Source organism: Morus notabilis, unplaced genomic scaffold (assembly GCF_000414095.1).
Source record: "Morus notabilis unplaced genomic scaffold, ASM41409v2 Scaffold621, whole genome shotgun sequence".
In the NCBI taxonomy this organism is placed as follows: domain Eukaryota; kingdom Viridiplantae; phylum Streptophyta; class Magnoliopsida; order Rosales; family Moraceae; genus Morus; species Morus notabilis.
Genome location: NW_010363239.1, coordinates 285225 through 302757, shown reverse-complemented (window position 1 = coordinate 302757; position 17533 = coordinate 285225). Strand labels below are relative to the sequence as shown.

The 17533-nt window shown below is 35.4% G+C and overlaps 2 protein-coding genes across 3 annotated transcripts; one reads left to right on the top strand and one right to left on the bottom strand.

Annotated features, from left to right (window-relative positions):
- Positions 1-542: 542 nt before the first annotated feature.
- LOC21399243 lies at positions 543-1958 on the top strand. Its single transcript, XM_010103754.2, has one exon. It carries the CDS (start codon positions 728-730, stop codon positions 1559-1561), a length of 834 nt encoding a protein of 277 aa, XP_010102056.1. The 5' UTR covers positions 543-727; the 3' UTR covers positions 1562-1958.
- Positions 1959-3569: 1611 nt separating this feature from the next.
- On the bottom strand, positions 3570-7118 carry LOC21399242 (protein NUCLEAR FUSION DEFECTIVE 4). Of its 2 annotated transcripts, XM_024169305.1 has the most exons (4): positions 6732-7118; positions 4805-5715; positions 4154-4687; positions 3570-4060 (listed from the first exon to the last, which is right to left on the bottom strand). In XM_024169305.1, exons 1-3 carry the CDS (start codon positions 7053-7055, stop codon positions 4201-4203), a joined length of 1722 nt encoding a protein of 573 aa, XP_024025073.1. In that variant the 5' UTR covers positions 7056-7118; the 3' UTR covers positions 3570-4060; positions 4154-4200. The 2 variants fall into 2 exon arrangements, with proteins under 2 accessions (XP_024025073.1, XP_010102055.1); XM_010103753.2 differs by having other exon boundaries at positions 3999-4687.
- Between the last annotated feature and the right edge of the window lie 10415 nt (positions 7119-17533).

Here is a 17533-nt window from a genome sequence, read left to right as displayed (position 1 = left end):
AATTTTGCATTAAAATCACCCCACCACACTCTTAATTTAAAGGACCACAGAAGGTCGTTAAGGTGCTCATGCTAAGCCCTACTTCCTGTTGCTCTCTTCGGTCACCCTCAATCCCAACTACCATCCAAAATTTCCATAAAAGATAAAAGAGGGTAAGATATGAAAGTGGAAAAAAAAAAAAATAGAGAAAATTTTCAACAAAAAAAAAAACGAATAAAAGAAAACTCTACGAATTATGATGTAATTTTTAACCGTTGAATTTTTCATCAAATTCTACCGCTCAGGACACAACTTTTAATAGTTGAATTTTTATCAAGTTCCTATCATCATACTTTGTTATTTAATAAGACTATTAAAAATAATGTCCTTAAAAAGGGGAAAAAAAATAAAAACAAAAAATCTACCCTACTTTTTTCTAATATAAAAAAAGGTTCTTTCTCTTAAATCACATTAAATTTAAAAATATACAACTTTTTAACCGCTTATTCTTTCTGTTCCTACCACATAAGTTCCCATATAAAAAGCTACCCAACTTTTACAAGTTTTTAAAGCACCCAAATGATAAAGAAATTTACCCACCATAATTAAAACATTTCCACTCGTCACCACTTCTTATCATCAACTCCTTATAAATATTCTCTCCCCAATCACTACCCTACATAGTTAGACCTTTTTCACTCAAAATACAAAACAACCACAAAACTCAATCCCCCACCATTCCCAAGCCATGGACTGGTTTTCATGGCTATCAAAAACTGGCCTAGACCCTCCTCTCATCTACGACTACGGCCTAGCTTTCGCAAGAAACGAGCTCCAATACGAGGACATAGCTTACTTCAACCATGAGTTTCTTCAGAGCATGGGAATCACTGTCGCCAAACACAGGCTAGAGATTCTCAAGGTGGCAAAGAAGGAAAATGGAGGCAACCCCAGATCGCTCTCAAGGCTTTTCTTGGCGTTAAGCAAGACCAAGAAGTCGTTTGGCAAGTACATAAGCAAATTCGTGTTTCAAGACGACATGTCGTCTAAGGATTTGCCTGACCATCATTATAGAGAGCGGTCTCAGGAGCACTGGAGAGGAGCTCTGCTGAGGAAGCAGAGGAGTGGCGATGAGATGAGGGATAATGGGCCGGGCCTGAAGAACCGGGCCTTGGCTCTTTCTGGGCCTCTGGATTCCAGGGTCCATGAGAGGTTGATCTCCAATACCAAGAGTTTGAAGCTGTCTGGGCCTCTGGATGGTAAGCTCCATGAGAGGCTGATGTATCCAAATAGAAGCCCAAAGTTAACTGGGTCTGGGCCTCTAAATGGGAGGGGACCGCTGCCAGAGAGGTTGATGATTACTACCACAAGGAGCCCAAGATTGTCTGGGCCTTTGGATGGGAGGGTCCATGATAGGATCTTTGTTACAACAACTAAAAGCCCAAAGATGTCTGGGCCTTTGGATGGGAGAGTTCTGAGCCCAAAGTTCTGCACTCCTTATGAGAAGGAAAAAGCGGATGTTGATGAGTTTGATGATCATTCACTTTGGACCACCTTGTTCCACGACATGAAACCCACTTGAGATTTTCTTGGTTTTCCAATCAGAGGGGTGAGAGAAAAAAAAATGTATAACTTTTATATATTTGTTTTTACTCAATGTGATGGAAATAATATTACAGTGCCACTAGTATTGACCTCTATACTGCATATACATGGGTCACTTGTTTTGGGCATTGACACTAGTGTGGTTGGTTCGTCTCTTAAAGATTTTTAGTAGTCGTTTTTTAAATGGCCTCTTTTGGAGTGTGTCTAGAAGTTTTTGGATATTTATTTCCCCATTATTTTGCAATTTTCTTGGTTCTTTTTTATGTGTTGTCTCCTGACTCTATGAACTTATTCATTTACTTTTACTTATTTATTTTTTTAATTCGGGGTGGAGTAATTTGAACTCTAAATCACGTGGAATCCAAATGTGAATTTACAACAAGATCATGCATGCATGCAACAACCATAGGTTCTTCGATTCGAGTTTTCATTTCAAGTTGATATGTAACTTTTTGTGAGAGTTTTTTACTGTAACAGAAAAAATTAGATGTAACTTTTTATAAATATTTTTACTGTAATAAACTGGAAATGAAATTTTGAATCGGAGAATAATTTGTCTATTTATTTTGTAATTCATTGAAGCATTTATATCGAAAATGGAAGGGGAAAACATGGTCCATAATGTATGTAGGGCTGACAATCCGGATAATGACATGACAACACGACTCAAAACCCGTATGAAGTTAGCGGGTTTGGGTTTACTATAAATGAGTTTGAGTCATAATAGAGTTGACATGATTAATAAATGAGTTAGATTAGGCTTGACCTCCTAACACAAAGTGACACGAATTGACACGATTAACTATATGTGTCATCTGCAATCTAATGAAAGTTTATATGACATATTAAATACAAATAATGTGAAATTTAATATTTGTAAGTAAAATTTATTTTTTTTCTTAAGAAAAATGATAAATTGACCAATAAACATGTTAAGCATGTCTTGACCGTATTAAAAAAGTCATTATTATTTTAATTATTTATTCAATATATTAATTTAAACCAATTATACGGTTGACACGATTAATAAATGTGTTGTGTTTGGATTGATATTTTTGACATGTTTAATAAACAGATCGTGTTTAAGTTGATATTTTCTGACACGATTAATAAACGGGTTGAAACAGACACGACTCACTAACACAAATTGTCACCCTTAGATGTATGTTAAGCTTGATTGAAACGTTAGGTGGAACATTTATCAAGTTATTGCTTTTGATAGGTGTTAGTTGTAATTATTGTCCATTAATTATTCAACTTCAACTATTTATATCCCTAAAGAAACAACTCGGTAGTAATAATATGACACTTCAATGAGAAATAATGGCCAAAATAGACTGTATAATTACAGTTTTGTGGCATTTATTTGACCTACATTGAAGGAAAATGAAGGAACTAAAAAGGGAGTCTTAGTTCAATCCAAGCTTCAAGCAAATCTAGTTCACATGCTTTTGAATCAGGTATTAGTCTATCCCTGTTTTATTATGCTATATTGAACTCGATAAACTCTATTGTAGAAGTAGCTACAAATTGTATAAGTGTATTACAACTTAAATTGAGATATTGAAAATTTTCATTGAACGTTTTTTTTCATCAATAATTTGACACAATCATCATTAAAAAGGAGTAGATTGCAACAATTTTACAAATTAAGAGGTAAATTATCAAAATTAAAAGTTCAAAAAGGAAATTGCAAAAAAACTACACGTTCAGAGGGCAAATTTGCAAAACACCATTCTTCTCTTCCTATCTTAAATCCAATCAAAGTTGATGTTTTGGATTAAAAAGAGAGCTACTATCAGCGACTGCTCGTATTATGCAACGCTTTTTTAGCCTCAGACGTCGAGTGATGGTAATATATTTATGATGAAAGCAACTCAAATTTCAAAAATCAAGTCGGTTTGCCATCATTCGACACAAGAAAAATCGCATGCACAACATAGAATAATCTGTATTGCTATGCACCGACATACACACTTGGACCAATAATATTTTTCATTAAAGAGGAAGACAAAGGCATAAGCGCATACAAATTTCTTGAATTTCCAACCACTAAACAGAAATCAGACTAATATTGTAAAATAGACTAGCAGCAACTGTCATTCAATCGAGAACTTATTACACCTGCAAGCTCTCTTGTTGTGGGTATTAATGTTTTTTCTTATCCAAGTACAAAACCCAATGTTTTGCTACCCCCAGCTTGCTTCTTAACATCATTTGATAGTTGAACTCTTTAACTAGTTCTTTTAAATATTCCTCATTCATAGTAAGAGAATGTTGTTTGAGGAAGGGGGTTGGAGCAACATGGCTTTTCATATCAAACACCCTTCATGTGAGCTTTTTATTAAAACTTTTAAGTATCCATTTGAGTGTAGAAAAATTTTCTCATACTCGTGACTTGAGATCCATTCATATCAGGCTCCAATTGTGGCTCAAACCACAATATATTGCGTCACAAACACTACAAGTAGAACAGCTATAACATAAACAAACTGGAGACTGTCATGTTCTAAGTTGACTTAGATATGCATTGTATTGGTAAGAGCCTAATAAGAAACAAAAAACTTACAAAAGAGCTGAAGTAGCTTGACTAGGACGTTCCCACAAAGGATGCCCTTAATGATTAGTGCTTTGTGGAAGCCTGAAGGAACCCCCTGCATAAAGCATTTGGTAAACAGGCTTTATCCTAATGGTCAAAACAATGCTCAAGAGTGTGCCCACACCACAGACAGCGGCCAAAACGAAAAAAGTGAGTCGGAAGCAATTTGGACCCAAGCAAGTGCTACTAGAATCAGATGGATAAAGTCCTTGCTGCTTTGCTGCCTCGTTATCGTATACATACCCTGCAAGCAGGCTGGAGAAAAGCAAAGCACCAAGAGGATTTCCTATCGACATGATATTGTAAAATAGACCGAAATGTTTCAAGCCAAAGAGCTCAGAGACGGTTGGGATCATGATGGAAACCTGGGTACCGAAGCAGACTCCGAGTAAGGCGACAGCTGCATATAGGGTGCCATTGATAGCAGAAGCAAACAGCAGGTATGCAATGATCATGATTATTTGGGTGAATGTCATCCAAACAGTCCGAGGAATTGTCTTCCACCTGCAATGAATTTATTGCAGCATTAGATTACAACAATCATCTCTAGGTATTGGACAAGTGCATTATTGAATTTAGTCATTTCATGGATCAGTAACAAGGCTAAAATGCTACACTAACATTAGACAGTATTCAGAAACAACACCACCACCAAGACGACCCAAAAAGTTGCAAAAGCTGAATAGAGACAACAGGATTGTTGTATCATGAAGGCCTTGGGCGATCCCAATTTGAGCAAGATTATTGAGAACAGTTATCCCAGAACCAACCCCTGCAAAGAACACGAAGAATAAAAGCCAGAAATCAGCCTTGACTATTGCTTCGGTGAATTTGAAGTCCTCCCCCCTTTTGGGCCTTCTCTTCCTCTTCACAGCTCCTTCACCCTCAGCAAGAAGCATATCGACATCAGAAACATCATCGCCGTCGTAAAAGCTTCCTTGAATTCCTGTCGATGGAGACGGCAAGATCAGGGGTTCAGTTTTCTCTCCACTGCCTTCTTGTGGGATCAGACTTTCTGAAGAACCACCTTTGTGTTCAAGTGTCCCCGATCTGCTGCCTTGAGAAGGGTGCAATGTCATTTTTACAGGAATTGCAAGTGGGGCCATAAGAAGCAAAACCATTACGAGAACAATTACGTTGGAAACTAGAGAACTTAAATTGAGGACATCATCTAATATCGTAGTTGTCAAAAGATATACAGCGAGCACGAAACTTGCAGCTTGGATGAAAAGAAAATGGCCACGCTCAGCGGGGTCTTCACCGGAAGCTGGAGTGCAAGGCCAAACGAAATACATCATTGCTAAACATAGGACCGGAACCCCAATAGCAAGGAACAATAGAAGTGAAGTGGAAGAATTACGGAGCAGCACACTGTAAATTTCAGTGAACACAGCCCCACTAATCCCTCCATAACCTTTGAGAATACCGGCAACAGTCCCACGACTAAGAGGGAAGTTTCTCATGTTAGTTACAAGCACAGCCGTCGTCAACCAGGCAGCACTGTTAGTGCCAATGCAAAGGGCTATCCATAACTGCAATGTTGAAAAACAAAAATTATTAATTCTTGTGTTTAGAGATTACGCATTGAAACTTAAACATGGTATATATGGAGCAAAACCACTTTTTCGTCGAAGGAATCAGTTCGGGAAATTATTTCCAAATCAAAACAGTTTATAACCAAATGAACTAGAGATCCCTTGATAAAGTGACACGTTTCTCTTATCAAAACATTGTACTATTATTCCGACAAACGGATATCTAGAGGATTGCTCAAATTACTCTCCTAATTGGGTAATAAAGCGGGTAATAAAAAATACATATATTTTCTTTCACCATGTGAAGGGAGATTGAGAAAGGATGCTCTTTGAGCAGGAAATGGCATCTCTATCTCCCATAAATGTCCAGTTAAAGGCCGACAGATAACAATGGCGTAAAGAACCTTTACTGAGAATTTAACATAATGAATATTGCAATGAACTAACTATCAAGTAACATAATCAACAGAGTGATTAGTAGATAAGCCATCCAAACTTCCTAAAATACCAAAGGTTATTGAAAAAAAGGGGATTTCTCTTAGTAGGCAATGAAAAATGAACTATCGAAGGCTTTCTTATCGAAGGCTTTCTTTTCGGTCGTCAAATCTATATAAAAAACTGTGTTCTGATACTTTATATTTCAGAAACGTGCCCTACAGGTATAAGGAGGTTCTACCGGGGAAAGACCCAAAAAAAAAAAAAAAAGAAAAAAAAAAAAGAGTTTGAACTATAACATCATCAATCAGCAAAAATGAATTACTAATGTGATCCAAAATAAGCTAATTCTTTCCAAAGTAAGGGAACATAACCCATTTTCATTATGATTACCCAAAACTAAAAGAAACCTTAAATGCACAGATTCATCTCAACTTCATCAAGATTTACACAACCAGTCATATAAACAAACTAAAACTCCCCCAAAAAAACAACAAAATCAGCACATGGGTATGCTCAAAATCAATCAAAAGATCGAGAAACCTAAAAGTAAGATTTAAAAAATTAAGAAAACGTACCAACCAGTAAGGGATTGACTCAACAGTGCGGGAGACGGCAAGCCAGATAACACCATAGCCAGAAAAGCAAGCCAAGGCGCCAATAAGCAAGACAACCCAAGGAGAGAACTTGTTGCATGCGATGCCAGGAATGAGGCCAACGTTTTCACCTATGTCATTAGCCACACCCAACAACGTCAGCTGTCTCTGGTTGAAACCCAGAACCGATTTCAGAGAGTGAGAGTACAGGGAAAAACTGTAGGAGTTCCCTGACGCAATCTGAACCCAAACCGCTGCTCCCAAGCCCACCCATGGCGGTCTCGTCCCACCTTTCACAATCACCATTGATGGACACTTTTCAGCTTCTTTGCGAAAATAGTCCCAAAAGCAATCTTTTCTTTTTTCTATTTGAAGCTGAGACAGAAGAAGCAATATATATAATATATATATATATATATATATGTATATATATGTATGTGTATGATTAAAAATATATGGGTAAGTGTTTTTTGTGGGCGGTGAGTTTACTGTTTTTGATGTTTACTTTAATGGGATTTATAATCCCATTTATTTTATCGATTCAAGCTTAAAATTTAAGTTTTAATACAGTAAAAAGCTATTAAAAATAGTAAAATTTAACTTTTTTACTATAATAAAAAATTCTCACATAAAATTATATCTTAACTCAAATTAAAAACTCAAATCAGTAAATTAAATTGGCACTATATTTTAGCCACAAAAGTTATTTTGGACGAAAGTGAAAAAGACGTTGGAGTTGTTCTTTTGCTTTTTTGAATTAAGGTGACTTGAGTGATGATCTTTAGTTAAGTTTGAGTTATAACTTTAGTTGAAGTTGTAATTTGAGTTTGTGTTTATATGTACACATTTGAGTTATGATTTGAATTGAGAATCTTTTTGAGTTTGTATTTAGGTGGGTCAAAACATAAATTTGTATTTAGATAGTATTTTAATAAAAACTCAATGGTGATGAAAAATTTTAATAGGGTATATGGCTGGGGTTTTATTCGTCTTTTCGTTGTGAATGCATAAAAAAATTATCTCAATCAGAATTAAAATGAAAAAGTTATGATATTTTTAAGAATAGAAAAAACATTGTTCATTAACTTGAGTTTGAATTTATGAACTCGAGTTGAAAGGAAAACTTAGGGGTTGTTCTTTTGCAACAAAACTCAGAAAAAATTTAAACTCGAGTTACAATTTTATTCAAGTTCGTGGTTTTTTTTTTATAAAATTTGAGTTTGAACTCGAGTTTAAGGCTACACTCTAGTTCAAATTTTCCCTTCAACTCGATTGCATAAACTCGAACTCAAGTTAATGAATAATATTTTTTCTATTATTAAAAATGTCATAATTGTTTCGTTTTAATTCTGATTGAGATGATTTTTTTTATGCATTCACAATGAAAAGACGAATAAAACCCCACCCATATAGTCTATTAAAATTTTTCATCACCATTGAGTTTTTATTAAAATATTATCTAAATACAAATTTAAGTTTTGACTCATCCAAACACAAACTCAAATAGATTTTCAATTCAAATCATAACTCAAATGTGCACATTCAAACACGACCCCCGTTCACTTCGCTGATTCGAGTTTAGAATTTGAGTTGAGATGTGACTTTATGTGAGAGCTTTTTACTGTAGCAAAAAAGTTAGATGTGATTATTTATGAGAGCTTTTTACTGTAGAAAAACTCGAATCAGCAAAGTGAACGGGGCCGTTACAACTTCAACTCAAGTTATAACTCAAACTCAACTTAAAATTATCACTCAAGTCACCTTAACTCAAAAATATAAAAAAAATAACCCCTTAAACTCGAGTTTCCAAACTCGGGTTCAAATTATTTTATAAAATAACATATGGCCTCGTTCACTTCGCGAATTCGAGTTTTTAATTCGAGCTGAGATGTGACATTTTCTGAGAGTTTGCCACTGTAGCAAAAAAAATTGATGTGATATTTTTTGATAACTTTTTACTGTAGAAACTTAAAACTGAAAATTCAAATCGGTGAAATGAACGAGGCCATAAATTTAAATTTAAATTTTTTTTAAGTTTCATTGTAAAAGATGTTTGGAGGTCTCATTGGAACATGTGACAACAACTGGAATTTTCAGGCCTTTTGCGTGTAAGAGCTGCAAAAAAACATTGAATTTCTTTCTGGCTTTACGGTTACATAACTCACACTAGCAATCATTCTTTTTCTTTCATTTCCTTTTCAGAGTTTGAAGTGTCAGGAAATAAATGTTATTGCAAAGAGGGAAAAGAGAATTGATTTGGAACACAAAAATTAGGCACGAGTTTAGGTTGCTTTTGTTTCCTATGCACTGTTTTTGGGTGACAAACTTGAAAAAAAATATATATATATATATAATTATATTTTGTTTGTCACCAGTTGCAAAAGTGTCGCCAAGAGAAAATCATTGGATTCATGTTTATTTATTTATTTATTTTTTTGAATGGATTTATTTTTTATTTATTTTTTATTTTAGGGAAGAGTAGTGCGACTGCATCTTTTGTTATTGCAAGAAACTTTCCAATGTTTTTGCCGCACCATAATTGTGTTGGGTATATCCTAGCGCAGAGGAGTGTATTTCTGCCACGTGAGTGTGTCACGTGAACATCATTTACGTTTAAGACATGAGCCATTGCCACGTGGGGTATCTGGTCAGACCGGTTTCCTATTTTGGGCCCTCCTGCAGGCCAAGACAAAAGACGAACCTTCTTTTGGGTAAATTGTGCGGAAGAAAATAGAACCGTACTCTTCGGAGCCGGCCAAAGCCGTAGAATTTGCGGCGTCGAATGTTGAATCAATATCATTGATGTCTTTTAAGACTCCGTTCACTTCATTGATTCGAGTTTAGAATTCGAGTTGAAATGTGATTTTATGTGAGAATTTTTTACTGTAGCAAAAAAGTTAGATGTGATTGTTTGTGAGAGTTTTTTACTGTAGAAAAACTCGAATTCTAAACTCAAATCAGCGAAGTGAACGGGGTCTAAGTAATCAACATTTTTTGATTCGTTTATTTTGCGGATTCGAGTTTTTAATTTAAATTAAGATTTAATATTTTTTAAAAATTTTTAACTGTAATAAAAAAAGTTAGATGTGACATTTTCTGAGAGTTTTTAACTGTAAAAACTTATAACTGAAAACTCAAATCGATAAAATAAACGATACCATAAATCACAATTTTTTTCCTTTTTTTAATCTTTTTAGACGGAAAACATATTAAAAAAACAAAAATATATTGATAATGGTCTTTTAAAACAAAACTAGTAAAAGTAGGCATCTTCAAGAGATAATTATCAATTTTCTTAACCTTATTTTTTAAAGATAAATTAGACTTCTACTTAGACTCTGACTGTATTTTTATAAACAAGTGGTAGTAAAATAATTAGAGAATTCAATTTTGCTCTATTTGGTGTGTAATATTGAGAAAAAAGAGAAGAAAAGTTCTCCATTCCCAATCATGTTTTGTTTGTGTGTTCATTTAAGTGGGAGAGAAAATTAGAAGAGTGATCCTTCCCGGTAGTTTTAAATTAGTGACCACACACTAGGTCTTGCAGGTATCTTAAACTAGACGTGAAAGATTCAAGGTTTTTTTAGAAGTTTGGAGCAATGAAGGTTCGTGATTAAAGACTTGAGGTTACCGACCTAATCTCTTTGAAGTAGTGCTGAAACTTTGGACGGGCCACCCGCGACCACCAAAAAATTTGAATTTTTACCCGATGACCGCGCCTGATCAGCCCGAATTTTTAGGCTGCCCGACTCGAATTTTCTACTTGGACGGGCTTCGGGCAGCCTTTGGCTGGCCGTGCCTGGTCGGGCTGCCCGAGCTCAATCGAGTTGCCCAAATTTTTAAATATTTTTTATTTTATATTTGCCTCGTTAAAAACCTTACCAAGAAAAACTCAATTGAGATAAAAACATGGTAAGGAAAAAAAAGTGCAATCATTGTGGGACGAATTACAAATTTGACGAACTTACAAAGTCTATACAAGATTACAATAACACTGTACAAAGTAAATAAATATTTACAAATTACAATAATAGAATTTAATTTGAAGCAGAATGATCGTCTTGAAAATTAAAAGTTAATCTATTAAATTTGTTGATCCATTCTTAGCTTGCCAGTGAAATTGTATCGTGTAAGTGTTGGTCGGAACAATCCCAATCCTTGATGCACACCAAAGCTTCAACAATATCCTGTTACAATGTGTTTCTCCGTTCTTCAAATATTTGGCCGGTTGTACTGAATGCTTGTTCGGCTGCAACAGTGGAGACTAGGATCAAAAAAATATCCATCGCCAGTCGAGTTAGGATCGGCCAAGTTAATGCTCGTGCTCTCCACCACTGAACCAAATTAAACATTTCACTATTGTCTACAACTAAGCCCTCACTCAGGTACACCTTTAACTCGTTGAAGCCGCCGCTGTTGCCACCACCTCTTGATGAAGATCAACTCCCAGATTCTTCTTGACCTTGAGTCATCGTCGTCGTCTTCTTCTTCTTCTTAGACAACCCAAAAACATTCAAGAATGAATGTGGATTGTCATCTCGTTGTTGCGGTTGTTCTACACGAGATGTGTTTCTAAACCTACTTTCATAAGAGCTGTAGAGAGAAAATATTTTCTCATTTATAATAGGAAATTGGTCAATAGTGTTGATAGCTAAAAGGTCACCTAAGTTATCTAATCCACTTTCTAAACCATTTAATTTTAATCTAGGGTCAAAAATAACACCGAAACCATACAACACTCGTAATTTAGACTAATATTTTTTAAACTTCTTTTCCATAGAAGCGATAGAAACTCCTAAAACCTCGTGTGTCCTAAATTCACTAAATAAAATAGACATTCTTAAAAGTTCTCCTAATGCTAATGGTGATGTAGGATAATAAGTTCCGCTAACCTTTAAAGTAACTTCGTGAAATCTACCTAAAAAGTTAAACAAGAGTTTGGCAATTTGCCAATCAGTTTCATCTATAAATCCTGGTCCTAATTTTACACTAACATAGTTTGTTATAGCATTTTTATAGGGGATGCATTGTTCAAGCATTATATAAGTGAAGTTCCATCTTATGGGCATATATAAGGCTAATGCTCTAGGATTTTGATTACATGCTTGTAGAAACCTAAACCAATCTTGTATTCTTTGATTACTACCTTAAATCCAAGCAATGTTATCTCTAATTCTTTTAATATAACCTGACATTGATTTTAAACTAGATTTTACTATTAAATTAATTATATGACATGCACAACATTGGTGAAATACATCATTATTACCGAATAAACTTAAATCATTTTCAAAAAGTTCTATTGCTTTAGTATTTGCAGTAGCATTATCTAATGTTATGCCCATTACTCTATCCCTTAAACTATATTAATCAATGACAGAGAAAATTGTGTTATATATTAAATTGGCGGTATGTGATCCTATAACACATTTAAAACTTAATATTCTCTTATCTAAATCAAAACCTTTATAATAATGTCCGGTTACAGCTAAATAATCTTTGTCGAAAAACATTAAGAAATTGCCCTTCTTCGATGTTGAATTGGGCATCAATGGGAATATCACCACCATAACCAAAAGAAGCCATTATGAAAAATAAAAGAGATTGAGAGCGCTTTGAGAGAGATTAAGAGAGATCGAGAGAGATTTAAGCGAGATTAAGAGAGATTGAGAGAAATTTGAGAGAGATTGAGAGAAATTAAGAGAGGATGAGAGTTTTTGGGTGAGGAAAATGGTTAAGGGGGTGGGGGGGTATTTATAGGAAATTTTTTGGCTTGAAAAAAAAAATTTCCCTCAAAAATTCAGATTCGGGCAACGGTAATAAAAATAGCCGTTGGGGTTCAAAATTCGGGCGGCGGTCGGGTCGGACGAAATAGAGCTGTTGTGTTCAAAATTCGGGCTAATGGTCAAAAAAATTCGGGCAAAATTCGGGTTACGCGGGAAAATTAAAAAAAAAACTGGCGGACGACGATCTCGACTTCTCCACCGGCGGCGGGCTACAGGGAATGGTTTCTCCTCGGGTTGCCCGAGCTCGAGCCCTGAAAAATAGTTGGATGGGCAGCGAATGGTGCCTGCCCGCCGCCCGAAGTTTCAACACTACTTTGAAGATATGAATTAATTAAGTTACAATAGGGTCTGAATTTGACTATCATATTATTGTCTATTAGAGAAATAATTTTATAATGTAGATAAATAAATTCTAACTATAATCAGATTGTCATACTCTATTAATAGCTTACAAGATATTAAGAGTTGCAAAGGAGACGGAGTATAATAATTTTAACAGGTTATAAATAACAATGAGTATTTTATTTGTTATTTGAAGAACATAGCATGAAAAAAGGTAATTGATATGCATGACAGTGTTCTACATGAATCATACGCATCATTAGAAACACGCTATGAAAATGGAAACTCAATACAAACTAATTTTAAAATTTTTGGTAAAGAGTGATACTATGTGAGCTTTTAGTCCAAACAAATTGATAATATAATCTATCATGTAATGCAAACATTATTTTTCAATTTGATCTTTTTATCTTAAGCCTTAAATAAGAGAAAATAGTAGATGCACCAACAAAACTTCACGTAGCATTATTTTAAAAAAAAAAACGTAGACCATAACGCCTATTTTGACGGAGCAAGCATTTTGAGTTCGGAAGTCACCTTCAGCATGTAACACAAACAAATGTTAGTTAATTTGACCAATTTTTCTAAAGCCCTAAGTAAGAGAAAACAGGAGATAACAAATAGGTAAAAAGTACAAAAGATTATGGGCATAAATGGAAAAAAGTTAAAATCAATTTTTTTTAATCTCTAAGTAAGAGAAAATAGCAGATAACAAGTGAGTAAAAGGTAGAGAAGATTAATGGCATAAATGTAAATAAAAATTAAACCACTTTTCTTAAATTCGAAGTAAGAGAAAACAATAAATAGCAAGTAAATAAAAATACATAAGATAAAGGGTATAAATAGAAATAAAAAATAATGCACTTTTTTTTAAGTTCTAGGTAAGAGCAAACAATAAATGAAAAATACTAACATCACTCTTTTTGTCACTCACTAAATTTACTGTTTGACACATGGACTCCACTATCCTATTTTCTATTTAAATAATAATATATCATATTTAAATAGTAATATATTATGTTAGTAGAGTCCACGTGTTAAACAGAGAATGCAGAAAGTGACAGAAAGAGTGATGCTAGCATTTCTCAACAATAAACAACAAGTAAAAAATAAAAAGATAAAAAGACATAGAGAGTGAATGCAGAAAGTGACAGAAAGAGTGATACTAGCATTTCTAAACAATAAAAAACAAGTAAAAAAATACAAAAGATAAAAAGACATAAATAGAAACAAAAATTAATCTATTTTTTTCTTGAACTCTAAGTAAAAAAAAAAAAAATTGTAAATAACAAGTAAATAAAATTCACAAAAAGTGAAGGGCATATACATGAAAATAAAGATTAAATTTTTTTTATTAAATTTAAGTAAGAGAAAATAATTGACAACTGCTTGCTTCATTATAAAAATTTGTAGGACATAGACAAAAAATTATTTGCTTGCTTCATCACATTTTTATTTAAATTATATAATATTAAAAGTAAGCACGTGGGTTATACGTGTCAATTGCAATAGATACAAAAAAAAGAGTTAAATTAACAATAAAGTAAAAAAAAAAGATTAATTTCAAAAATTACTCCTGAACTATAATTCTTATAACACTTTGCCCTCTGGATTTTAAAATGTAACATCCGTTCCTCACGAACTTTGTTCCGTTAACAAGTTTTCCCTTTCTATTGCAATAAGTAATGAAATTGTCACATGTCACTTATTTAGTGAGAATTAAAAGCGTAATTACGCTTATACCCTCATAATCAGATAATTCTCCATTTTATTGAAAAAATTCACCATCTTCATTCCCTATTTTTCTTTCTTTTTCCTCATTTTGTTCCCCATCATCGTACAATCATAACTCATTTTGTTCCCTAGTTTTGAAAATTTGTACATTTTTCCCAAACGAAAAGAATTCTTCTAAGAGAGTTTGGTTGGTAAACCCTCCTAGAGAGAGAGGGTCAATCCCCACCTGCACCCACCCATTGCCACCAAAAACTCAACTTTTTATTCATCCAAACACCCACTTTTAGAGAGAGAAGTGACATAGAGAGAAAGAGGGTAAAAAATGGCCCAGGTGCACAAAATATGTAGCAATGGAGCTCAAAGCATCGTCACTTTGCCAAGCATCTCGAACCCTTACAAACTAAGATCCTTCAGCTCTTCAATCTCGTTGAGATCGAAGTTGTGGGGTTCTTTGAGCTCTTTGAGTTTGAAGCTTGAGAACAATTTCATGGGTTATTGTACGGCTGGTGGCAAAGCCATGGCCGGTCCGGTTATGGCTTCAGTTGCGACGGCGGAGAAGCCATCGAAGGTTCGGGAGATTACGTTGCAGCCCATCAAATGGGTCATGTTAATTTACTGGGTTTTTTGTCTTTAATGCTTGAAAGGGTTGTTGCAGGTTAATTAACGATAATACCCTTTTCAGAAGGGTTATGTACCTAACACGTGTCGAATTTCGTAACTCATTATAATAGAAGGGGAAAACTTGTTAACGGAATAAAGTTTGGGAGAAACGGATGTTACGTTTTAAAATTCAAGAGGCAAAGTGTTACAAGGGTCATAGTTCAGAGGGAATTTTTAAAATTAATCCAAAAAAAAACACATAAAGATATTTTTTATATGGGAAGAAAAAAGTAAATAATTCATTCTAACACTTGTTAGAATGTAGCATTACTTTTCTTAACATACAGATGGCAATCCCTATTTTAATGAGGGAGTCTTGTTGATTCCGATGCCATCATTAACATGTAATACTTACATTATTTAATTTAACCACATTAGAGGTGTCAAATGGGCCGGGCCGTCCATGGACGGCCCGGCCCAGCCCGTAATAGTGCATGATTCGGCACGGCCCGGTTCGTTACTGTTACAGGCCGGGCCGGCACGGCACGTGTAATGGACTAGGGCTGGGCCTCAACTTCTCAGCCCGCGGCCCAAGCACGGCCCAAGCACATGGAGGCCCGCGGTCCGGCCCTTATTCGGCCCGGCCCAAGCCCTTATTCGGCCCGGCCCAAGCCCGTGAAAACGGCCCACGAAAAGCCCATTTCATTTGGTCCAGTGGGCCCTTTGCGGGCCCAACGTTCGCCACGTGACGGGCCTCCCGTTTGGCCCGTCATGTGCCTCCCGTTTGGCACGTGATGGGCCAAACTGGAGGCCCGTCACGTGCCGCACGTTGGGCCCGTGAAGGGCCCAACGGGAAAAAACCAAATTTTCACCCAAAAATCCCCTATAAATACCTCTTAATTCCACCATAAATCCCACACAACAATTCACTCTCATCTTCTCATCTCACTCTCATTCTATCTCTCAACTTCTCTCTTTGATTTTGATTCTAAGCTTTTTTCTCGTGTTCATTCATTTTCTAGCTCTTTCATTTACAAAGTTCAATCAAGTTCTATCAATTTCCAGAAAATGGCCTCACCAAATTTCCCTGATTTCATTGCTCTTCCTAAGCTTCGTGAGGAGACATTTTTTGAGGAAGAAATGATGCCTTCTAACCCCACCCCCACTGAACCAGAAAATGCTCCGGTGGATAATGCTGCAGCATACAACGAAGAAGCTGGAGAACGCAGTAGAGGAAAAAGACTGCGAACTTCTCCGGCATGGCAGCATTTCACCGAGGAGCCCCGACCAAATCCAAAAACAGGTGAGATGGAAATTCGTGCGGTATGTAAATATTGTAAAAAGCACTTTTCTAATAAAAAGGGTGGGGGTACTGGTCATCTGGATAGACATTGGAAAATATGTCTACCGTTGCACCAAGGTGGGAGTGTGGACTCCCGCCAACAAACACTATCACTCACATCACATGGGTTACAAAATTTTACATACGATGCACAACGTGCTCGTGAGGCACTAGCTAAATTTTTAGCTAGTGCCGAATTGCCTCTTTCTTTTGCAGATGATGCCTCCTTCGAAGAATTCATCCAGACAGCCTTTTGCCCACAATTTAAACGGGTAAGTAGAAACACAACTCGTTCTGATTGCATGAAAGTTTTTTATGCAATGAGACAATCTCTTGTTGATAATTTTAGGACTTTTAATGCTACTGTGTCTTGCACTTCTGATCTGTGGAAGGAGTGTAATAAAACTGGATATTTATGTGTCACAGCGCACTACGTTGATGACGATTGGGTTTTACAAAAAAGAATAATTGATTTTCATTTATGTCCATATCCTCATAACGCAACAGCTATTTCCAGTACAATAATGGAAATTTTTGGGTTTTATGGGATAGAAGATAAAGTTTTAACAATTACTTTTGATAATGCGTCAGCTAATACAGCTGCTATTAATCTGTTTAAAGTAGTTTGAAAACCGACATTTGGAGGGGAAATTTTTCATCAACGGTGTGCATATCACATAATTAATTTAGTAGTTCAGGCAGGAATTGAACATATCTCTGCTAATCTTACAAATATTAGAGAATAATTATCCTTCATATCTAGTTCTGAAGTTTGGCTCCAAGAATTCAAACAATATTGCAGGAATAGCCAGATGCGCCCAAAAAAGTTTCCAACTGACGTGAGACATAGGTGGAATTCAACATATTTAATGTTGAAGGCAGCACTCCCATATTCACAACTTATCACGACATACGTAAACAGTAAGAACGATCAAATTTTAATTTTCGATCCTGATTGGCAGATTGCTGAGTATTTTTTT